This window comes from Odontesthes bonariensis, chromosome 7, assembly GCF_027942865.1.
Source record: "Odontesthes bonariensis isolate fOdoBon6 chromosome 7, fOdoBon6.hap1, whole genome shotgun sequence".
Taxonomy (NCBI): domain Eukaryota; kingdom Metazoa; phylum Chordata; class Actinopteri; order Atheriniformes; family Atherinopsidae; genus Odontesthes; species Odontesthes bonariensis.
In genome coordinates, this window is record NC_134512.1 from 16,872,365 (window position 1) to 16,891,288 (window position 18,924).

At 39.5% G+C, this 18,924-nt stretch overlaps 4 protein-coding genes across 4 annotated transcripts; 2 read left to right on the plus strand and 2 right to left on the minus strand.

Moving 5' to 3' along the window:
• The first annotated feature begins 1,138 nt into the window (after window positions 1-1,138).
• On the plus strand, window positions 1,139-3,825 carry gtf3c6 (general transcription factor IIIC, polypeptide 6, alpha). Its single transcript, XM_075470971.1, has 6 exons — window positions 1,139-1,290; window positions 1,658-1,738; window positions 1,849-1,912; window positions 2,252-2,296; window positions 2,393-2,500; window positions 2,720-3,825. The coding sequence occupies exons 1-6, from the start codon at window positions 1,267-1,269 to the stop codon at window positions 2,815-2,817; spliced, it is 420 nt and encodes a 139-aa protein (XP_075327086.1). The 5' UTR covers window positions 1,139-1,266; the 3' UTR covers window positions 2,818-3,825.
• Window positions 3,826-4,048: 223 nt separating this feature from the next.
• Window positions 4,049-9,028, plus strand: calub (calumenin b). Its single transcript, XM_075469743.1, has 7 exons — window positions 4,049-4,129; window positions 5,804-6,046; window positions 6,272-6,465; window positions 6,605-6,771; window positions 6,865-6,925; window positions 7,080-7,279; window positions 7,377-9,028. Exons 2-7 carry the CDS (start codon window positions 5,826-5,828, stop codon window positions 7,479-7,481), a joined length of 948 nt encoding a protein of 315 aa, XP_075325858.1. The 5' UTR covers window positions 4,049-4,129; window positions 5,804-5,825; the 3' UTR covers window positions 7,482-9,028.
• Window positions 9,029-10,010: 982 nt separating this feature from the next.
• LOC142383912 (uncharacterized) lies at window positions 10,011-14,086 on the minus strand. Its single transcript, XM_075469742.1, has 6 exons — window positions 13,953-14,086; window positions 13,602-13,680; window positions 13,331-13,521; window positions 12,080-12,100; window positions 10,828-11,713; window positions 10,011-10,728 (listed from the first exon to the last, which is right to left on the minus strand). Exons 1-6 carry the CDS (start codon window positions 14,070-14,072, stop codon window positions 10,622-10,624), a joined length of 1,404 nt encoding a protein of 467 aa, XP_075325857.1. The 5' UTR covers window positions 14,073-14,086; the 3' UTR covers window positions 10,011-10,621.
• Window positions 14,077-18,828, minus strand: LOC142384855 (cadherin-related family member 5-like). Its single transcript, XM_075471164.1, has 12 exons — window positions 18,713-18,828; window positions 17,868-17,979; window positions 17,564-17,778; window positions 15,820-15,876; window positions 15,636-15,728; window positions 15,440-15,526; window positions 15,250-15,360; window positions 14,968-15,138; window positions 14,686-14,776; window positions 14,488-14,594; window positions 14,143-14,395; window positions 14,077-14,084 (listed from the first exon to the last, which is right to left on the minus strand). Exons 2-12 carry the CDS (start codon window positions 17,941-17,943, stop codon window positions 14,077-14,079), a joined length of 1,269 nt encoding a protein of 422 aa, XP_075327279.1. The 5' UTR covers window positions 17,944-17,979; window positions 18,713-18,828.
• Window positions 18,829-18,924: the final 96 nt, after the last annotated feature.

Here is an 18,924-nt window from a genome sequence, read left to right on the forward strand (position 1 = left end):
GAACCCCAACCAGCTCCAGAGTTGCTGACCCTGAGCTGATCCTGTTATCTGACACTTGGGAATAGCTTGCTATAAGGACCAACGTGTGTGTAATCGCTTACCAGGTTTATAAATTAATGTTAAACTAAAGATATAGCAAATGTTCCAGATTGCTCAAATATGCATGAATTAGACTTACAGACCTATGGACTGCAGTAAAGACTAGATGTCCAATCAAGCTTTGTGGAGACAAAAAAATTAAAGCATCATTTAAAGAACTAGGGGATAAGTTGGTTTAAAAAAGTATTTTATTATTTGTGATTCTGTAAATATTTTTTTTAGTTTTTAAACTTTGATCACCATAACTGTGTTGCTTGTTTGATTTAATTCATATAGACATTGTCAGCTAAGATTATACGTAAAAATAATTGTTTTATTACCCCAATGATAGAAATGAATTTATAATTACAGCCTTTGAGGTGGTTTTTTAATCTGTTGCTAGAGAATATCATGAATAGAAGTACTGTGGTACTGGCTTCCTCCCACACTGTGTTACACAGACATGTTCTGTTAAAGCAGAATTGAAAAGTTCAAAAGCTCATCTTTTATCTCAGGTGTTCCCACTGTTATTCAAATAAGAATTAGCTTTACATGCACTTTGCTTCTGATTCAGTTTTCTTTCTGATCAGGCCGTGCTCTGTTTGTATGACTGTTTCTCATAACAGTCTATTTTTTTTTATTGAATGTGTTCGATGTCTTTGCTTTATTTTATTTTTGTATCATCTGCCCTTAATAAATGAATTTCCCCTTGGGGATCAATAAAGAATATCATCTTATTTAATTCAATCTCATCTCATCTCATCATCTCTGCTGTGGCTTTCTACAGGAGGACATTAATATTATTAATGTTAGATGTGGATGAAAGTGCCTAAAGGTAGCCAATATTTAGAATAAGTCATATCAAATCCTTCGAAAAGGGATAGATAGATAGATAGATAGATAGATAGATAGATAGATAGATAGATAGATAGATAGATGTTTTATTCATTCATTTTGTTTTTGTTTAATGGTTTTGCTACGAAGCACACCTGCAAACGCGAGCAACAGCGCCCCCTAATGGAATGATCTGTAATTGAACGCAGCCGGGCAGCAAAAACATAGCAAGTCTCCTCTCGGTCACCGTACATTCGCGGAAGTTGTCAAAACAAGACCGTTTTTTAGTTGTTGATTTTACGGATATTTACTTTTTTAATTATATTATTAATCTTCCATTCCAGGACTTTGGACATGGAAGACGAGTGGGAAGAGGAGGTATTAATTACCATAACCATTTTCGTTTTAGCGTTTAGTCCAGATAGCATTGCAAATGTAACCCTCTTAAGGTAACATGTTAGCCATATTGATAGCAGCCCGAGCGATGGTCCAAAAGCTTTGTGATGTTACTCATTATGCTCAGCGATTTATGATGAATAGGTTCATTTTAGTTTTTACAAAAAAACTTTGAAAGGTTCCCACAAAATAGATATTTGATCTTAATATTCAGTCAAATACTAAACAAAGCTTTCTAAGGTTCTTGTTTTTCTTGCACGTGTGTCTTTAGCAACACCAAAATCCTTGCTTGAAATGAGTAAGGATTTAGGATACAGTTTTGTCATTTACGTCTTGGGTGTATTTTCAGGAGCAGCTTGTTGTGGTGGAGCTCTCAGGAATAATCAACAATGACTTCCTGTCAAAGTGTCGGGGCACGTGCAAGATACTCGTAAGTGAGACGAAAATAGACAATATACTGGTACAAACAAACATCTCTCTAAGTCCTTTTGTGTAACTTCTTTCAAATATAATTTTTTTGTATGTGTGTTTGCGTTCAAGGATATAGACAGTGAGAAGCCCATGATGCAAGTTGGTCAGTATGTGTTTGCAGGGGAATATGAAGGTGAGAATAACCCATTGATGAAAAGAAAAAAGTTACAAAAGTAAACTAACTTGTGCCTGTTATTTTAAGAAATGCCCCTTGTAATAATTTCTGCTGCCCACTAAACAATTGTTAAAGTATAATCACTTCCACGAAGTCTCTAACTTTTTAAAACTCAACATGCTGTCTCTGTTGATTATTGGTAAAAACTCTAAAGAAATTTAGTTATGTTTTAGGTTTAAATTTTTTCACATACGAAATCTATCAGTTTTGATTAACAAAGAGAAGCATTTTTATTATTTAAAAATGCAGTGGAGGGGACTGAAATAATAATTTATTTCTTTGCTTTCTACCTCAAAGACACTTTGGGAACTTGTGTGCTGTTTGAAGAGGTACCACGGAAAGGTAATGTTCTTTTCCAACTTTCTTAATGTATCTGCATGTATCAGTTTTATCTTACTTTTCTTTGTTTTCTTTTTTGCTTTGTTTTGCTTTCTTCAGTTAAATCGAGCAGTGGCTCGGACCTGAAATACATGTGCCACACTGTGAAGAAGCTGACAATGCAACGGATCTTTGTCACTGAGAAGAAAGAGGGTGAAACAACCACAGGTCAGCCACAATGTCTTATCTACCCACCCAAAAATCTGTTTAGATTTCCTTTAAATCAATTATTATAGCTTGTCTTTCACGACACACAATCTTAAACCACTACCTTTTTTTTAGCAGTTGATTGACCCAAGTTTTCCTTTCATCTGCCGTGTAGTAAAGAATCATCTTTGCGCAACGCTTTTAAAAACCTAACGATGACTATTTATTTTGTTCCTGCAGGAGGAGGTGGCGGTGGTGAACAGAAAGAAGCAGCCTGTATGTCTAATCAAGAGGAAAATAACCCACAAAAACTGACAGAGGACACTAGGATAACATAGATTTGGAGGACTCAGTTGTTGAATGAAATCTGCAAACTTTGCTATATCCTGACCTTCCTATATGAAGATGACATACCTACCTTTGAATGACTGTCAGGAACTCCATCTTTGAAACAGACGTCTGAAAGACAGGGGGGGGCTTCAGTTGCACAAAAAAAAGTAAAATGGTGTTTGTTTTAAGTTCTTTTTCTGGAACACACAACAATGTGTCCTCCTCAACTCAGCCTCAAGATGACTTGAATTTGACATTCATTACACAACAGGAATGTGGTCAGTTAGGATGGATTGTTCACATTTCTTCTGACTAACAAAGAACATGTCTCTCTTGTATGAGAATGAACATATCATTATGCCTGTATGCTGTAATGGAAGCTCAGTGCAATTTTTTTATACATAAAATACAAAGCTTTTATCTATGCATTCACTGAGGAAAGTAAGAAAACAAGTCACCAAGTCAAGTACATTCCCTCTATAGCATTTGTAAAAACAGACTTCAGACTAAAAAAGATGCAAGACATTAACTTTGTAAGTGAAATTCAATATGCTGCTATAGCATTTTGAAGTACCACCAAGAAGTTCAATTGCAGATAAATGTCGGGATACTTCAGTATCCTGTTGTTTTTGTCTGGTATTGCATTTTCAGTTGCTAGTGACCATGATAAATGACCTCCAGCACAGGAAGAGATATCCATTATATCTGCAAGGTTATAGTATAAAGCATTCATTTTTCACTGAGCCATTTAAACATTCAAAGATGTGAATATATTAATAGTCTCACTTGAGCACTGTTTTGCAGGTTAAAGCATTGAGGCTTTCAATTTGTAATGTGAACATCGCTAAAACTGTAAAGTGTGGTTCTAATTTTTATGTTATCTTTGTATGTAACATTTCTTTGAAAATTTCGACCCATTTATGGATTTTCTCTATACAAAGCGATAGTTTGTTGGTTGTAAGAATTGCATTTATTTTTGTAAGTAGATTCTTGAAGTTAATAAATAGTTGTAATGTTTTGTGTGTCATTATTTCTTTCGATTTACAGACGTACTGACTCTGTTCTGTTTTTGCACAGCTCATTACTCTTCGCAGTGTCAGTTTATGAATGAACTATGTTTTGTTGACTATTGTGGACGTGGCGGTTCTCGGCCAATCCAATCAACGGTGCTCTCTTGAAGTGGACCAATCAACTAGCGACATCGCATTCGTCTTCTCGGAACCTGATTGGTCGGTCGTCGTTTTTTGCACAGGAAGTGCATGGGTGTGTTTCCGAGGGGAGGGCGTAAAGCATCAACGACGAACTTCCCTGAAGATACCGGTGAGTCCTCCTGGCAAATTTTAATGTTAAAGACAAAAAGTGACAAAATATTCTCTTCTGTAGCAAATGGTTTGAAAGACCTTTTATGTGAAAGTGTATTTCTGTTTTCTTTTCCTTGATCAAATAAGTGGAATTTCAAGACTGAGGGTAGAACTAGCGGTATGCTGTATTAGCCTGATGTCAGCCTGGGTTTGAACTTTAACTGTGAATATTTAGGAATAACGGTTACAAACTACTGTTTGTTGTTCTATTTAAAAAGCAAAGACAGTAAGGTTTAAGATGAAAGTACGCACATAAAGAAGAACATAGACGTGATTTTGTGTCGCCTTAAAGTAGTCAAGATTGCCACGAACACGTTTCGACAGGAAGATATGAAATAAGATTTGCTTACATCATTGCGATCTTATTTGTAGTGACAGTGTTTAAATTTCTTATATAAAGGAAATTAACATTTATTCTTGTTTGTTCTGAGATAAAGTAAAATCCTTTGGGTTTTAAGTTCATCTGTCAAGTATCCCAAGCTTCAAGTCTTTCAGTCTAATACAACAACCTGCAATCCCACCTAAAAAGATACCTATATAATGTTCAGTTTGTTGGTGTGGTTTCGTTGTTTTAGCTTCAGTGTTGGTTTTGTCCTTCGAGTCACACTTGTTTAAATCAAGGCATGATGAAACAGTTTATTAACTGCAAAATAAGTTGAATTTTGGAGTTCTAGGTTAATAAAGAAGTAACAGGAGTTCATGTAAAGAATCAGCGATTGAGTTGAAATATTTCTAAGGGGAGTGCATCTATGTAAAAAATAAAAATGATTTTTGAAAAGCTCAAATTTGTGTTGTACTCCAAAGGTTGTTTCAGTGTGACCAATACCTTCAAAAACCTTACCCTAAATGGTCATTAGAACCTAGCTGTCAGCCAAACAGAGGCTTGAGACACTAATCTAAACAACTGAACAACTTCCACTATGTTGGATTCAGTTGTTAGAGTTTGTCACTTGCGCTGCTGCGACAACTTCCAAACCCTGCCGACAGAGTACATTTCTGGTTTATGTATTTTACATTTCTAATGCCTTTCTGTGGACAGCTCATGTTGTTTTTCTAAATCTTCCCCTTTTTTTTATTTTTTATTTTTTCTTGCTGTCCACACACATCCTGCTTTCTACCTTCTGGCATCCACCGATGTATTTTGTAAAATTAAAAGAAGGAAAAAAGAAGAACTTGTATCAGAGCAACGTCTCTGACAGGTAAATCGTGGAAATTGCGCAAAGCTCAAAAACTTAAGTTGTCGCAGGATGTGATGTAATTTCCCTCACTTCTGTGTGCTGCACATGTCCCTGCTGAGATGATTTGTATTATGCAGGTAATGCAAGCTGCTACAAAGTACCAGAAGTAGAACAAATGGAGATTGCTCCATTTGAAAAAAGATTAGCAATAGCTGGGGTGTTTGCCCACACTTCACACACTGTGAATCTTGCACTGCCAACCCAACCTTTTTAGCATTGAGTCAAAAGCAGTAATCAGCTCTAATGCACTCTGACCGTGCACTATCATGAGAACGTCCATTGTAAACTTAGATAAGAGTCACAAAAAGATGCTTTTAACATAAAACAATTTCTGAAAAGCAACTGCAGCTTTTTTTTTTTGGTGACATTTAATGTTTTTAAACCCGCTGGTTTAGACGGTGCTTCTACAAACACACGATGGAGCTGCGGCCGCTTGTCATGTGCTTTGCTCTCTGTGTGGTTTACGCAACCAGCAAGCCCACAGAGAAGAAGGACCGCGTTCATCACGATGATCCTCTCAGCAACCGGGACCACGATGATACGGAGAACTTTGACTATGACCATGAAGCCTTTCTGGGTCAAGAGGAGGCCAAGACCTTCGACCAGCTCACACCAGAGGAGAGCAAGGAAAGGCTCGGGTAAGAGCACCTCATCTGCCGCACTTGGTCATGTGCAAAGCTCTCAGCATTACCTGTCAAATTAGTTTTAGCAATCATGCAGGTAGAGTTAGCTGAAAGACTTTCCTCTAACGCTGTTCCTCTCATAGGCCTTATTTTTGCACTCTTTCTTTATGTGACTTAAAGAATTACTCCTCATTTGAGGAGAAAAAGTGGAATGTTTGAAAAAGTTTAGTTTTTCTGCAGCATGTTGGTGGAACGCATAGATGAGGACAAAGACGGTTATGTGACTGCTGAGGAGATGAAGATGTGGATCAAGCACGCACAGAAGAGGTGGATTTATGACGATGTGGATCGACAGTGGAAGAGCCATGACCTCAACGGGGACGGGCTGGTGTCCTGGGATGAGTACAAGAACGCCACATATGGATATATTCTCGGTACGGCTGCAAACAATTTTTTTCCGATTTCATATGGTTGATGCCTCCCTGTAGTACTAACTGCACTACACATAGATCATGCATTCCCTTTACCACAATTGGACACACACTAAAAAAAGATGTGACTTTCCACCTGCAGACGACCCAGACCCCGAAGAAGGCTACAGCTACAGGCAGATGATGACTCGTGATGAGAGGAGGTTCAAGATGGCTGACCAGGACAATGACATGAAAGCTAACAAGGAGGAGTTCACAGCTTTCCTTCACCCTGAGGAGTATGACCACATGAAAGATATTGTAGTGTTGGTGAGTGACTCACTCACACTAATTGATGACTCAGGCCTTTTATCTTTCACTCGTATTCTCACTTCCTATTGCTCCTTTTTCTTTTGATTGTAGGAAACTATGGAGGACATTGACAAGAACGGCGATGGTTTGATTGACCTGGATGAATACATAGGTGTGTTCTTTAAGTCTTTAAGTGTCATCAGCCAGTGCCAAAAACACTTGTTCAAACACAAACGGAGAATGCAAAGTATTTGTACAAGGAAATGTTGCAACGTTATCAACACTCATTTCCTCATTCAGCCTGTTCCTTTCGTCCTGTGCTGTAGGTGATATGTACAACCAGGACGGAGATGGCACAGAACCCGAGTGGGTGAAAACCGAGAGGGAGCAATTTACCGAATTCAGAGACAAAAACAAAGACGGGAAGATGGACAAGGAGGAGACCAGAGACTGGATCCTGCCCAGCAATTACGACCATGCTGAAGCCGAAGCCAAGCATCTGGTCTATGAGTCAGATGCAGACAAAGTGCGTTCTTTAGAAGTTTTGAATCATTTCAGGTTAACTAAGAATTGCAGTGACACAAATATGAGACTGATCATGGCTGTTACTCTCCTTCCATCAGGATGGACGTCTGACCAAAGCAGAAATTGTCGACAAGTACGACCTGTTCGTGGGCAGCCAGGCGACCGATTTTGGAGAGGCTTTGACTCGACACGACGAGTTCTAACATCCAGCTGCCTCCACAGACTGTGTGCTCATCTTGTGTTGAGCATGCCTAATCCAACGCCACGGACAATAATTTATTTGATTTCTTGAATGTGTCCCGCTGTGCACACACTAACATTGTGAGTAATGTGTACATGTTTGGCCAGTTCGTGTCCACGTTCATTTAAGCCTCAGATTGGGATATTATCTCCCAGCGTTTGCTCTGCTTCCACACTCTACCCTCTCTTGCTGAGTTCTGAAAAGAACACATACTGTATTTTTTCTTTTTTCTTTTTCCCCTTGAAGGATGACTTTTTGAAATAGTCAAGTTTTGTTACAAAACCTTTTATAGAACAACAAAAAAATCAGGCTTCCAGTCTAAAGAAGAGGTTGATGCACCATTTCTTTTGCAAGGCACTGGACTGTGAAGCTTGAATATGATCTTTAGTCTCCTTCCTCAGTGTAATTAGGCCCCGACTGATAATTTGTGCTTCATTTTTTTAAGTTATGTTTGATAACAATTTGGTAATGCTGGATTATAGAATGTTTGGCGCCTTGGGTCAATTTTAAATTCCAGTGACAATGAAGACCTTTTTGGCCTAGTGCAATACGGTATAATTAGCTACATTTGCTATGCTCGTCCCAAGAACGTCCACGGTAACACAAACTGTGTGTCCTGCATAAGAAACAGTTCTGTATGTTAGATGAAGGAATCGTGATGAGTTTAGGGGCGGTTGGTTTTAGATTGGATCACCTCTGCTGTCCGACCAAACTCGCCTTAACACCGAGATATAACGGGATGTGTCTCTAGCTGATCCAATCTAGGACTTGCCCTCAGAGATGGATGCTTTGTCCTCAAGCTGCCTCATTTTTTTTTTCTCATCACCTCAGTGGTGTATGTCTGTGTGTGTACATATATTTCTTATATTTTTTATGTCTGATTTCCTCTTTTCTTTTTTTCTTTTTTTTTTTATTCAGCTGAACTAACTCACTTGTGTGCCAAGCAAAAAATGTGTTTCCCGTTTTGCCCTTTGAACATATTCCTTTCTGATATATTTGTTACGTTTGTATTCTCACTACCACCGTTTATAACCACTGTTTATAATTCTATGGTAGTATTCTGTCTATAATGTTTTTTACAGGCTCACTGCAGCAAAACGCCTTTCACTTGTGACTGTACTGTAAAAAAGTTGAGGGTCTGCAGACTGAGCACTCTAACTGTTCCAGTTTTTGTGATTGGGAACAATGCCTCAATAAAACATACAATTGGAGCATTTTTTTTTTCTCCTTTATACTTTTGACCTTCTGAATTCCTCTCAATTTTCCCCATCAGTTTTCTTTCCTGAGGGAAACCAGGAAGCAGATCGTTTCCTGGACTGTCGACCCACTGGTCTCCGGACTGTTGTGTCAGATACTCTTTCTCTCACCCTTTCTGCTGCTTTCAGTCTACAGACACTCAAGTATCAGAATTGAACTGAAAACAGAGCACACTCGGATTCTTTTTCTTGTCGGACATCGGCTGATTTTTTAAATTTACTCAAACAAAGACTAATAAAGAAGCAAGGTTAATTCAGCAGTTTATCCTTTTAGGTCCACTAAGCACTGTGGCACTCCAATACTGCTCGTTAGGAGTCTTAAGATCAAAGGTTGTACACTAAATGAATGTCTTTATGTTGTATGGACATATTTTTAAGAGGGCTTAATGGGCAGGAGATGAAAAGCCAGGGTTTTCCAACCTTACTGGATCTATTGTATTGGGCTACAGTAGATTAATAATTTAATTTGGTTCAAACCCTTTCATTTCTGCTCTCTTTCTCATTTGATTTTTCAGAAGACAAAAATGTCCATTAATAACCCATAATGCTCAGTATTTGGCTGCATTTCTTTCCCCAGGTCTTCCTACTGAGGCCATTGTGCTGAGTACAGCATGATACTACCACCACCATGCCTCATTGTTGTAAAGATATTAGCCAGATGATGAGTGGCACTTGATGTACGTCAGACAAAAATCATGGAACTCTGTCCAAATATTTCTTTTCGTCTTCTGTATAAACACAAATTGTCAAGCCCCAAACTAGCAGTTTACCCCAATGGTTTCCATCTGGTTACTCAACCATAAAGGTGGAATTGATGCCGCTCAGGTGGTGTGTTCCATTCTTTTTCCCTTTCACAATTATTGAACCCACTCTGCTTCCAGGAGCCCTCAAAACTTTAGGATTTGTTTCTTCTTTTTTTTTTAATCTACCTTTACCCTGATCCATGCCATGTGGTCTACGACATTCTTGGACTTAATGAATTGTTTTTTGTTCTGACATATGTAGTGTTAATTGTGGATGTCCGTATCTCTAAACTGTATCACCTTGCCACAACTCTTAAGTCGCTTAAAGCTCAGCATAAAAAGGGGTAAAAAAATTTAACCACCTCAAAGCACGCACCAAAAACCCCACCTCACTGGTTTGAAAGACCAGTCGCACCATCTTTTTTCCCATATCAGTAGCGGGATTGGTAATTCAACTTTAATAACCACTCTTGGCTCCCTGTTTGAGGCAAATTAGCTTTATTCATTTTTAAATAAAAATAAGAACAACAGTAAATTTGAGGCAGATTGCAAAACGGGCTAAATTATGAATGCAGCACTTTGCTATGTGAGTTTTGAACACTACACTGAAGCTATTTAAAAGGAACATCTGCAAACAGATTTGCAAAACTGTGGCTGTTTTTTTCCCTTGAGAATTCAAACTTGGTGGTATTTCGGACTCCTCTGATGTCGCAGGAAGTGAACTCGAAACAGTGTCATCATGGTCAAAAGCAACTCAGCAGCATTTATTTTATTTTTTTATTTTTGCTATGATTATACAGAGTCATTGTTCACAAACCAAGAGTAGATATTTTGAATTATGATATGTTGGTGTACTTTATTACTGTGTGTAGCTGCACCCTTAAAAAATCTATTATAATTGAAAATGAGTGTTTCTAATTGCATGTTTTCATGGTAGTTTATTCTTATTATTTAGACTAACTGTGATATAAATAATGAATGGTACATTATTGTGCATTCCCTGAGCATGATAATGTGTTGCTGAATGTTTTGTTCAACACATAATCGTCTTCTCTCAGGTATGTGTCTGTTTTTGTCTTCTTTCATGCTCAGCAGTCGGACTGTCATGTTTCTTTCTTCCTCTGTTGTGTTTCTGTGTCCTGCTGTCTGAGACATCCATCTTCATCTGACCTGCTCCATCCTTTGCTGTTCACCCCGTCACTCCGAGTGCCTGCGATATCATAGTGACATCACTTATTAAATGTGATAAAAATGGGATTACAACGAGCCATCACTCTCAGCAGCTCTTCTTCGTCTGGCTCTAACTCACCCTCACCGTCCTTGTCTGCACCCTCATTTCCAAGACAACCATCATCATCCTCATTCTCCACCTTGCTGCCATCTTGGGTATGTCCTGAATTTGTCGAGGGCCTTCTGTCCTGACACGGACTGTCGGCATCTTCTGTCCCACCTGCAGCCTCTGATGGTTCTGTTTGGTCCAGTGATGTGCAGGGTTGGTCTTCCTCTGCGCTCCGAGTCGCTGCTGTTCGCTCTGGTGTTTCTGGGGGGGTGTCAGTCGGAGACGTATCTATGTGTACCAAAGTCGCTTTTAAAGGACCATGTTCAGGGGTGGGAGGGTCGGTCTCTGGTGGGGGTGAATAAGGGGGTGTTTTCAGAGAAGTTTTTTGGAGAACATTGTCCAATTCTGCTAAAGCTATTTGAATATTAGTGCTGGAAGGAGAGGAGGGGCAGGTAACTTGCTCAACATGGTTGTCAATGGTGGTTTCTTGGAAATCCGGAACAGTTAAAGGTGAAAGCCTAGTGCTAGCATGGTTTGCAGAGCCAGTGCTGGTGTTAGGTTGTGCCTCAACAGGGTCTGAGGTCAAATCAGGCTGTGAGTCAGGATTTTCTTTGGGTGGAGGCATTCGTAAGGGGCGCAGTTCTTCCTTGGCTGGGTGAGCGATGGGGCAACTGGAGGAGATTTTGGTTGGTATAGAGACATTGTTGTTGAGGGCCACAGTGCTGCACACTGTTTCAATTGGGATTAGGATGGTGTCAAATGCAGCAGCTGTTCTGGGTTCTCGATAGAGGGGGATGTCTTGTTTGGTGAAGCTGTCTGGTTTGTCTGGAAAGCTGAAGGAAGGATTGCAGGTGCCATACTCTTCATTGCTGTAGTTTACCTCCTCCATGTGGGGCATAGCACCACAGTGATTAACCTGAGGAGCGACCACAGGGGGAGAGCACATTATCCTCTTTCATTGCTAACTTATTGGGAGTGAGTGAACCCTCATAACCCCCAATACAAAAGAGTTGGGATGCTTTGTAATCTTTAAATAAAAACAGAATACATTGATTTGTGAATCTCATAAATCTCATAAATCAATGTTTTATTCACAAGAGCACAGAAAACCTATTGAGTAATGAAAATGAGCCATTTTATATTTCATTCAAAATATAAGTTCCTCCTGAATTTGGTGGCAGGAGAGCAAAAGAGAGGAAAGAAAAGGAAACAAAACAAAAGGGAAGGAAAGGAAAGGAAACTAAAGTATAAGAATCAATATTAGCTTCACTTGAAAACTTACCAGTTGAAACCATCGTAAACTCTGTGGGAATATACACAAGAAGATTTCAGAAGACATTAAAGTGATAGTTCGGAGTAGATTCACCCTAGGGTCATTTGAACCGTGACATCCAGCCAAGTAGCCCACCAGAAGTTTTTTCGATATTGGCTGAACATCAGCTGAGTTACTGAGTTATCCTGAATAGCTTAGGACAAGCGCTAATGGAACCTGGCAGTATCTCCAAAATTACCACACTAAAATCACATGCCATGACACCAAACTTCTACAGTAGTACAAATATGGTCTGTACTCACAAAACGATGCATTTTGAAGTTTGTACATAGTCCAGGAGTTTATTATTATCAACACAAGCCTAATAGCTTCTCTGCTGCTAAAGCTGTGTCGACGTCACTTCCTTGATCTGGGAGCTTCATAGTAAGATGAGGGTTGATCTACTACTGTAGACAACAAAGCAAGGCTGCTCAATTTCTCCATTGATAAAATAAATTCACAACTCTACAACATAAAAATTCATAAAAAATCATGTAGAATATAGCATATACTTTGTTGTCTACAGTAGTAGATCAACCCTCATCTTACTTTGAAGCTCCCAGATCAAGGAAGTGACGTCGACGCAGCTTTAGCAGCAGAGAAGCTATTAGGCTTGTGTTGATAATAATAAACTCCTGGACTATGTACAAACTTCAAAATGCATCGTTTTGTGAGTACAGACCATATTTGTACTACTGTAGAAGTTTGGTGTCATGGCATGTGATTTTAGTGTGGTAATTTTGGAGATACTGCCAGGTTCCATTAGCGCTTGTACTAAGCTATTCGGGATAACTCAGTAACTCAGCTGATGTTCAGCCAAGATCGAAAAAACTTCGGGTGGGCTATTTGGCTGGATGTCAGGTTCAAATGACCCTAGGGTGAATCTACTCTGAACTATCACTTTAAGGAGCAAAGTCACAATGAACATATATGATATTTATATGAGAAACAAATTAAAGTAAAAACTTGAACTCATAACACTCTACAAATCTGATTACCATTCTGTCGAGCAATATGTCAGCATACTGTTTGCATGATTTGGTCCACTTATCACATTACCAGAAGGCTCATAACAATCAACACAAAAATCGCTCCAAAGTAATCATCTTTGTCCTATATTGAAACATTTCTGTCCTGATTAAAAGGGTGTCTAAAACATTTTCTATCAGTTTGCCCTCAGTTCTTCTCCCATTTGTTGATTATAGCCATAAATGATCTTACCACATTGGGGTGTTTGCCCTGTGCCACACATCCTCTCTCCAGTGGGTCTCTCAGTACCTTTTGTTTCTTCTTCAGCCACATCAGTATAGACAGGGTACATCCAAGCACAGTCATGATCACCATACTGAGAAACAACGCTTTGCCCACAGTGCAGCTTGTCAGACGGCCATCTAGTAATGGACTATGAGGGACTGTGGTGCACATAAACAGACATTTTTAGCATTCAGGTACATCAGCAGTCAGTAGTGAGTGTGCAGATGTGCCACCTTACTTGACTGTCCCTCAGGTAACACTTCCACCATTACAGTAGCAAAAGTGACGTCACCCGACTCCTGGTCTACAGCTGTTACCTGGAAAGTGTTTTATACCACATATTTATCATTAACGTATTTACATATGAGATTCTGCAGGTACAGATATAAATTTGAATTTACTTTGTCACTGGTGCAATACTTTTAGGTTCCTGTTGGCTTGTGGACTATCCCATTCAGTTTTATTTAGCAGAATAAATCTGTCTTAACATTTATAGTACTTAAAAGGAACAAAAATGTAAGCCAATGTTATATTAGGTTAGTAGTTTGCTATGTTGAGATTGTAGCACCAGGTTTTCACTCATGCTCACCTCTAAAACGTGTTTCTGCTTTGGTTTTAAATAACTGGTCCTTGCGATTATAAGCCCTCCCTGCGTGACTTGATAGATGTCTGTGTGATTGGATGTAGGACTAAAGGTGAAGTAGATCATGGGATTAAAGCCCTGTGAATTGTTGAAGAGAAAGAAGGTGATGGGTTATGGAAACAAATCCAAAACTGACTCAAGCATTTTAGCACCACATGTACCACATTTGTGAATGGCACAGGGCTTACTTGATTAAAGTCTCGGTCCTGTACATGCAACATCAGCACTTTGCTGCCATATGTATTGACCAGAGAGGATTGAGTCTTTCCTGCTATCACAAAGCCATGATATTCAGCCATGTCAAACTCTGGATAAAACTGGTTTACTGCCAAGATTCGGACCAAGACTGTAGCAACAGAATACTTCCTGGGGTCGTTGTCCTGGTAGGCCTGGGTGCAAAACAGAAACAAAATTAAAAAAAAAAAAATAGCTAAAGAGAGTAATTTATACGCCTGCTAGTAAAAGAGCATATGAGTCTTACCATGACTTGAAGACGCAGTACCGGAGTTATAAGTCTGTCTCTGACCCCATGAGCCAGTCTCATTTCACCTGTCTCTCTTTCCATCCTGAAACGCCCGTCATCGTCTCCTATCATGAGCACAAACACAGTTACAGGTGAACACATGTAAGCTCAACAGGTCGTAGAGATGAACATGTGGTACTGGTGAGAATGTGGTACCTGAGAGAATGGCATAGCTGATTGGAGAGCTGAGAGCTCTGTCTCCATCCACGGCGAAAATGGGACCCGGTGAAAAGTCCAGCACAATGTCCTGCAACATGACAAATATTTGGTGCTCAAGGAACCAGATCCTCACAGCACGTAAGACAGAAATCCTGCAAATCTGCATTTGGCAGATTATCTTGTCAAGGGAGCTTTATCATTTGGATCGAAATATGGGATTCAGAAGTTTAATCTTAACATTATGTTACATCATCTGTAGCCTCTGTGGAGGGGTCTGACCTCTTCCTCCTCAGTAACATTGACCGTGTACACGGGGCTGGTGCAGATTCGATTGTTCTCATCCTGAAACAGCAACGTGCAAGGCAGGAACTGTGGGTACTGGTCATCTCCATCTAGAATGGTGATGCTGATGTTGATGCTCGTATTGTGGTGCTCAGCAGTGTTAATTTCCTGATGAAGACCAGACAAACATATCACACTGGTCATGGAAGGGATAGATGGATACACAAGGATTTAAATAAAAATCTCTGAATGTAAAATTCAATCGTGAAATGTACATACTGAAGCAAAGATGGTGACATTAAGCAGAGTTTTGGTCTCATAGTCTAGAGGTTTGGACAGGATCACCTCTCCACTGTTGGGCGGACTGACTTTGAAGAACTCTGCATCGGGCTGCAGAATGGACACAAACAGTAGCTGAGCAATTGTTTGTTTCATTCATTCATCTCAAAAGTGTAAACGTAGAACTTACAGACGACTGGTCAACTGAGTAAATGATATTGTCATTATCGGCATCTGTGGCTTGGACAGTGAATACCACAGTATTAACTGGAATCAGCTGGATAACACAGAGACAGACAGATAAGCAGAGAAACACTTTATATGGTTGGAGTATAGTATATGTGCATGTGCAGATTTGTGTGAATGTGTTTATGAAAGCATCATACCTCACTGAGAATAAGAGATTGGGCGGTTTTCTCTGTAAACACGGGTAAATTATCATTCTCATTGAGAATCTCCACCATGATCCTGTAAGCGCTCTATAACAACAGTAAAGGAAGCACCCATACATGCTTGAATCTGAAGTTACCTATTGAAGAATTATGGGTAAGACAATGTGATTTACTGTACCTGAAATATATCTTCAACACGGCACGATAACTCAGCCGTTAATACTGGACCTACGGTCTAAGAGAGACGACAGACATGTAGCTGTAAAGAAGATCTTCACAACAAAAAATTTCATTGAATACAACACCGGAAATTATTTCAAGCTAAAACCACAGGCGTTCCATAAACTGTTTTCTACTGTACTGCATCACATCCTCTTTTAACAACACCAAACATAAGAAGACTAATTACTGTGAAAAATCTTCCCATTCTCGCTTGAACCAGAGTTTCAGTCACTCAACATTACAGGGCCCTTAGCGGATGACAGGTCTGGACTGCAGGCAGGCCACCCTGCTGTTTTAATAAATGCAAAGTATGGTTTTGCATTGCCTTGCTGAATTAAGCACAACCTTTCCTGACAAAGAAATTATATATCTGGCAACATGTTGCCCCAAAATTTCAATACGTCATTCAGTGTTGATAGTGCCTCTGTCAATCTTAAATAGGTCTATCCCAGAGAATAAAAGATTTATTATGTTTTGTTTTGTAGTTATGATTAACTGTTAAAAAATAAAGCAAACTCTTCAAAGGGGGTGAACAATTTGAGACTGGAAACCTGACACTTTTTAGTGCATTGATTCAGGCCAGACTTTACAAAAAAGTATCTCCCGCCTTGTAGTGGCTTGGCAATGAGGAAAGGCTAGAGAAATGATCATGGCAATAGGGTGTATACTGTTGTGAGACATAGCCTTGGTTATGGTTTTAGACAGTACAAAGAAAGACAAGACAGCTGGTGCCATAGCATGTACAATAAACAGAACCTACAAGAGGGGGATGTCAAAGTAAGCACATTTTCAAAGGTGTTCCTGAGCCAACACAGTGATGTCTGTCTTTAGTGCAGTGCTTTTTGAGGGCTCCGTACTTCAATGCTGTTTCTCAGCCTTGCATACATATAATTCTTAAGATTCACTCATTTAAAAATGACATTTTGGGTTGCCAATGACATTCCAAAACAGGACTTATTCATGAATTGTGGAATTTGTCTACAAATTCTTTGGCTGAGAGGTGAACTCCTTCCCATTCTAAAACAAACGTCTGTGATGCTCTTTTTTTTTTTCACAAAATCGTGCTACTGCTGAAGGCTTTTGTGCATTTTAGTAAGCTTCTCACTTTTTTCTGGAAATGGGGTTTGTAGATTATCTAACAGCTAATTAAACATTGCTACATTCTAAAATGAAGCATGCAAAATTAATGTAAACTGACTAACAGCCTTAATGCCTTTATTTAATGCATGAAATTTGAGAGTTTACTTTTTTGCCCTTGGTTACAGTAAAGGAAACGTACTCTCAGTATCTAATCAGGTGCGCCTGGGGCAGACCAACATGTCTAGAGGGGGCAGTGATAACAGAGTTTTATTGACAGAATAAAAGAAATAAACAGACTGAAATCCAGAGAGAGAAAAAGCTAATCTGGCTGAGCCTTCAACAGCTGCTATTCTCTAAGGCAGTTGCCTGGGAAGAGGAGGACAGTAAGATAGATTGTGTGTGGTCTGAACACATGGTTGTGAGGTTCAAACTCTCATAGCTAGTGCCAAACTTACATATGACCTTCTTGTTGTTGCCCGAAACCATGACAAATTATCTCAGTGAATTGGGATTGCACGAATAACACAATTATCCTTGTGTTATTTTTCTGATTTCCTGATTAGACGACAGCTCCAAAACACCACGTCCAGTGTTAAACAGGGCATATCCTGTGTCATTACCTCTCGGTCAAGGATCTTGTCAGCTGATGTATTTAGCCTGATGTTTCTGTCATCCAAGAAGAACCAATCAGCATCCTTTCCAACCACACTCCACTGAACTCCTTCCGTCACGGTGTCAGCCACAAGCTCAGCAACGACGTCCCCTGAGCGGCTGTTTTCCTTGATTGTTGCAAATACATCCTGACCATCCAAACATCCAGCCCAGCCTGACATGCCTTACATGACAAACACACAATACCGTTCATTATGAAATGCATTCACCATGATGTGTAATGTTGAAGACATGACAGTGAAGTGGTCGTACCTGCAACTGTGTGCAGAAATAAGAAGACCAATAGAGACCAGAAAAAAGTCCAGGGTTTCAGATCTGTGAGTGCCATTCCTGGGCTCAGTCAGGCCTCAAGAACCACTTGTTCCTGATTAAAGGGGGACACAGAGAGGGGGCATTCTATTTAACACTGTTATCCTTCCACTTTGTAAAAATGAGTGTGCTAAACTGAAGTCTGTATGGATTGATGCTCATGCATTTTAAGAATCGTCTTTGGATTAAGAGTCTGTCCTAACGTACAAAAACAAATACACACTCTGCTCTGTCCTATAATTCCCTCAAATCCCCTCTAAGTGGGTTTCTGCTGGGCTTTTCACCGAATGAGACAGCAGACTATTAGAACGGTATTTTCCTTGACGCGCATTTCTGTGACCTTACAGCTTTTTTCACTTTTCCCAGTCTATCTCTGACCAGTTAATCTGTTAATACTGATCATACTCACAGAGCTTCTGTAAATGCGGTTTCCAAATGATTAAATCTAGCATCTTTTTTCTTATTATTTGCTTTATAATTAAATCCAAATTCATAATAGTTAAATAATAGAAATTATTCTAGAGGCATCTCTGCCCTTACAAATGTGTGTAAAAAATATTTCATTTATTTACCACACCATAAAATTGTGGGACTAGATGTTGGTTATGTTCTTTTGAGCCAATTATAGGCAAAGTGTGACCTTTACATTTTACAAAAACATGAATAAATAAAATATTTAAAAAAAACATTGCAAATGTGAGATAAATATGAAGACTTTTGCAGTTCTATGCCTAACTAAACTGAGTCAGATGAAGACCGACCCACCATCAACACTTGAGCTGACTGACCTGTTGCTGTCAAATCCTCTGCTGCTTGTCTTCCAGTCTCCATATCCATCTGCCTCGTGATGGACACAGCATTTTTGATTCTTGAAACACTGAAATGTCACCAAACACCACCAACAAAGACAGGCTGATGCTTTTAGGAATCAGCAAGCTGACAACAGCCCATAACACCACAAACACACTGCCCCCCCCCCCGCATGCATTAAAAACCAGAC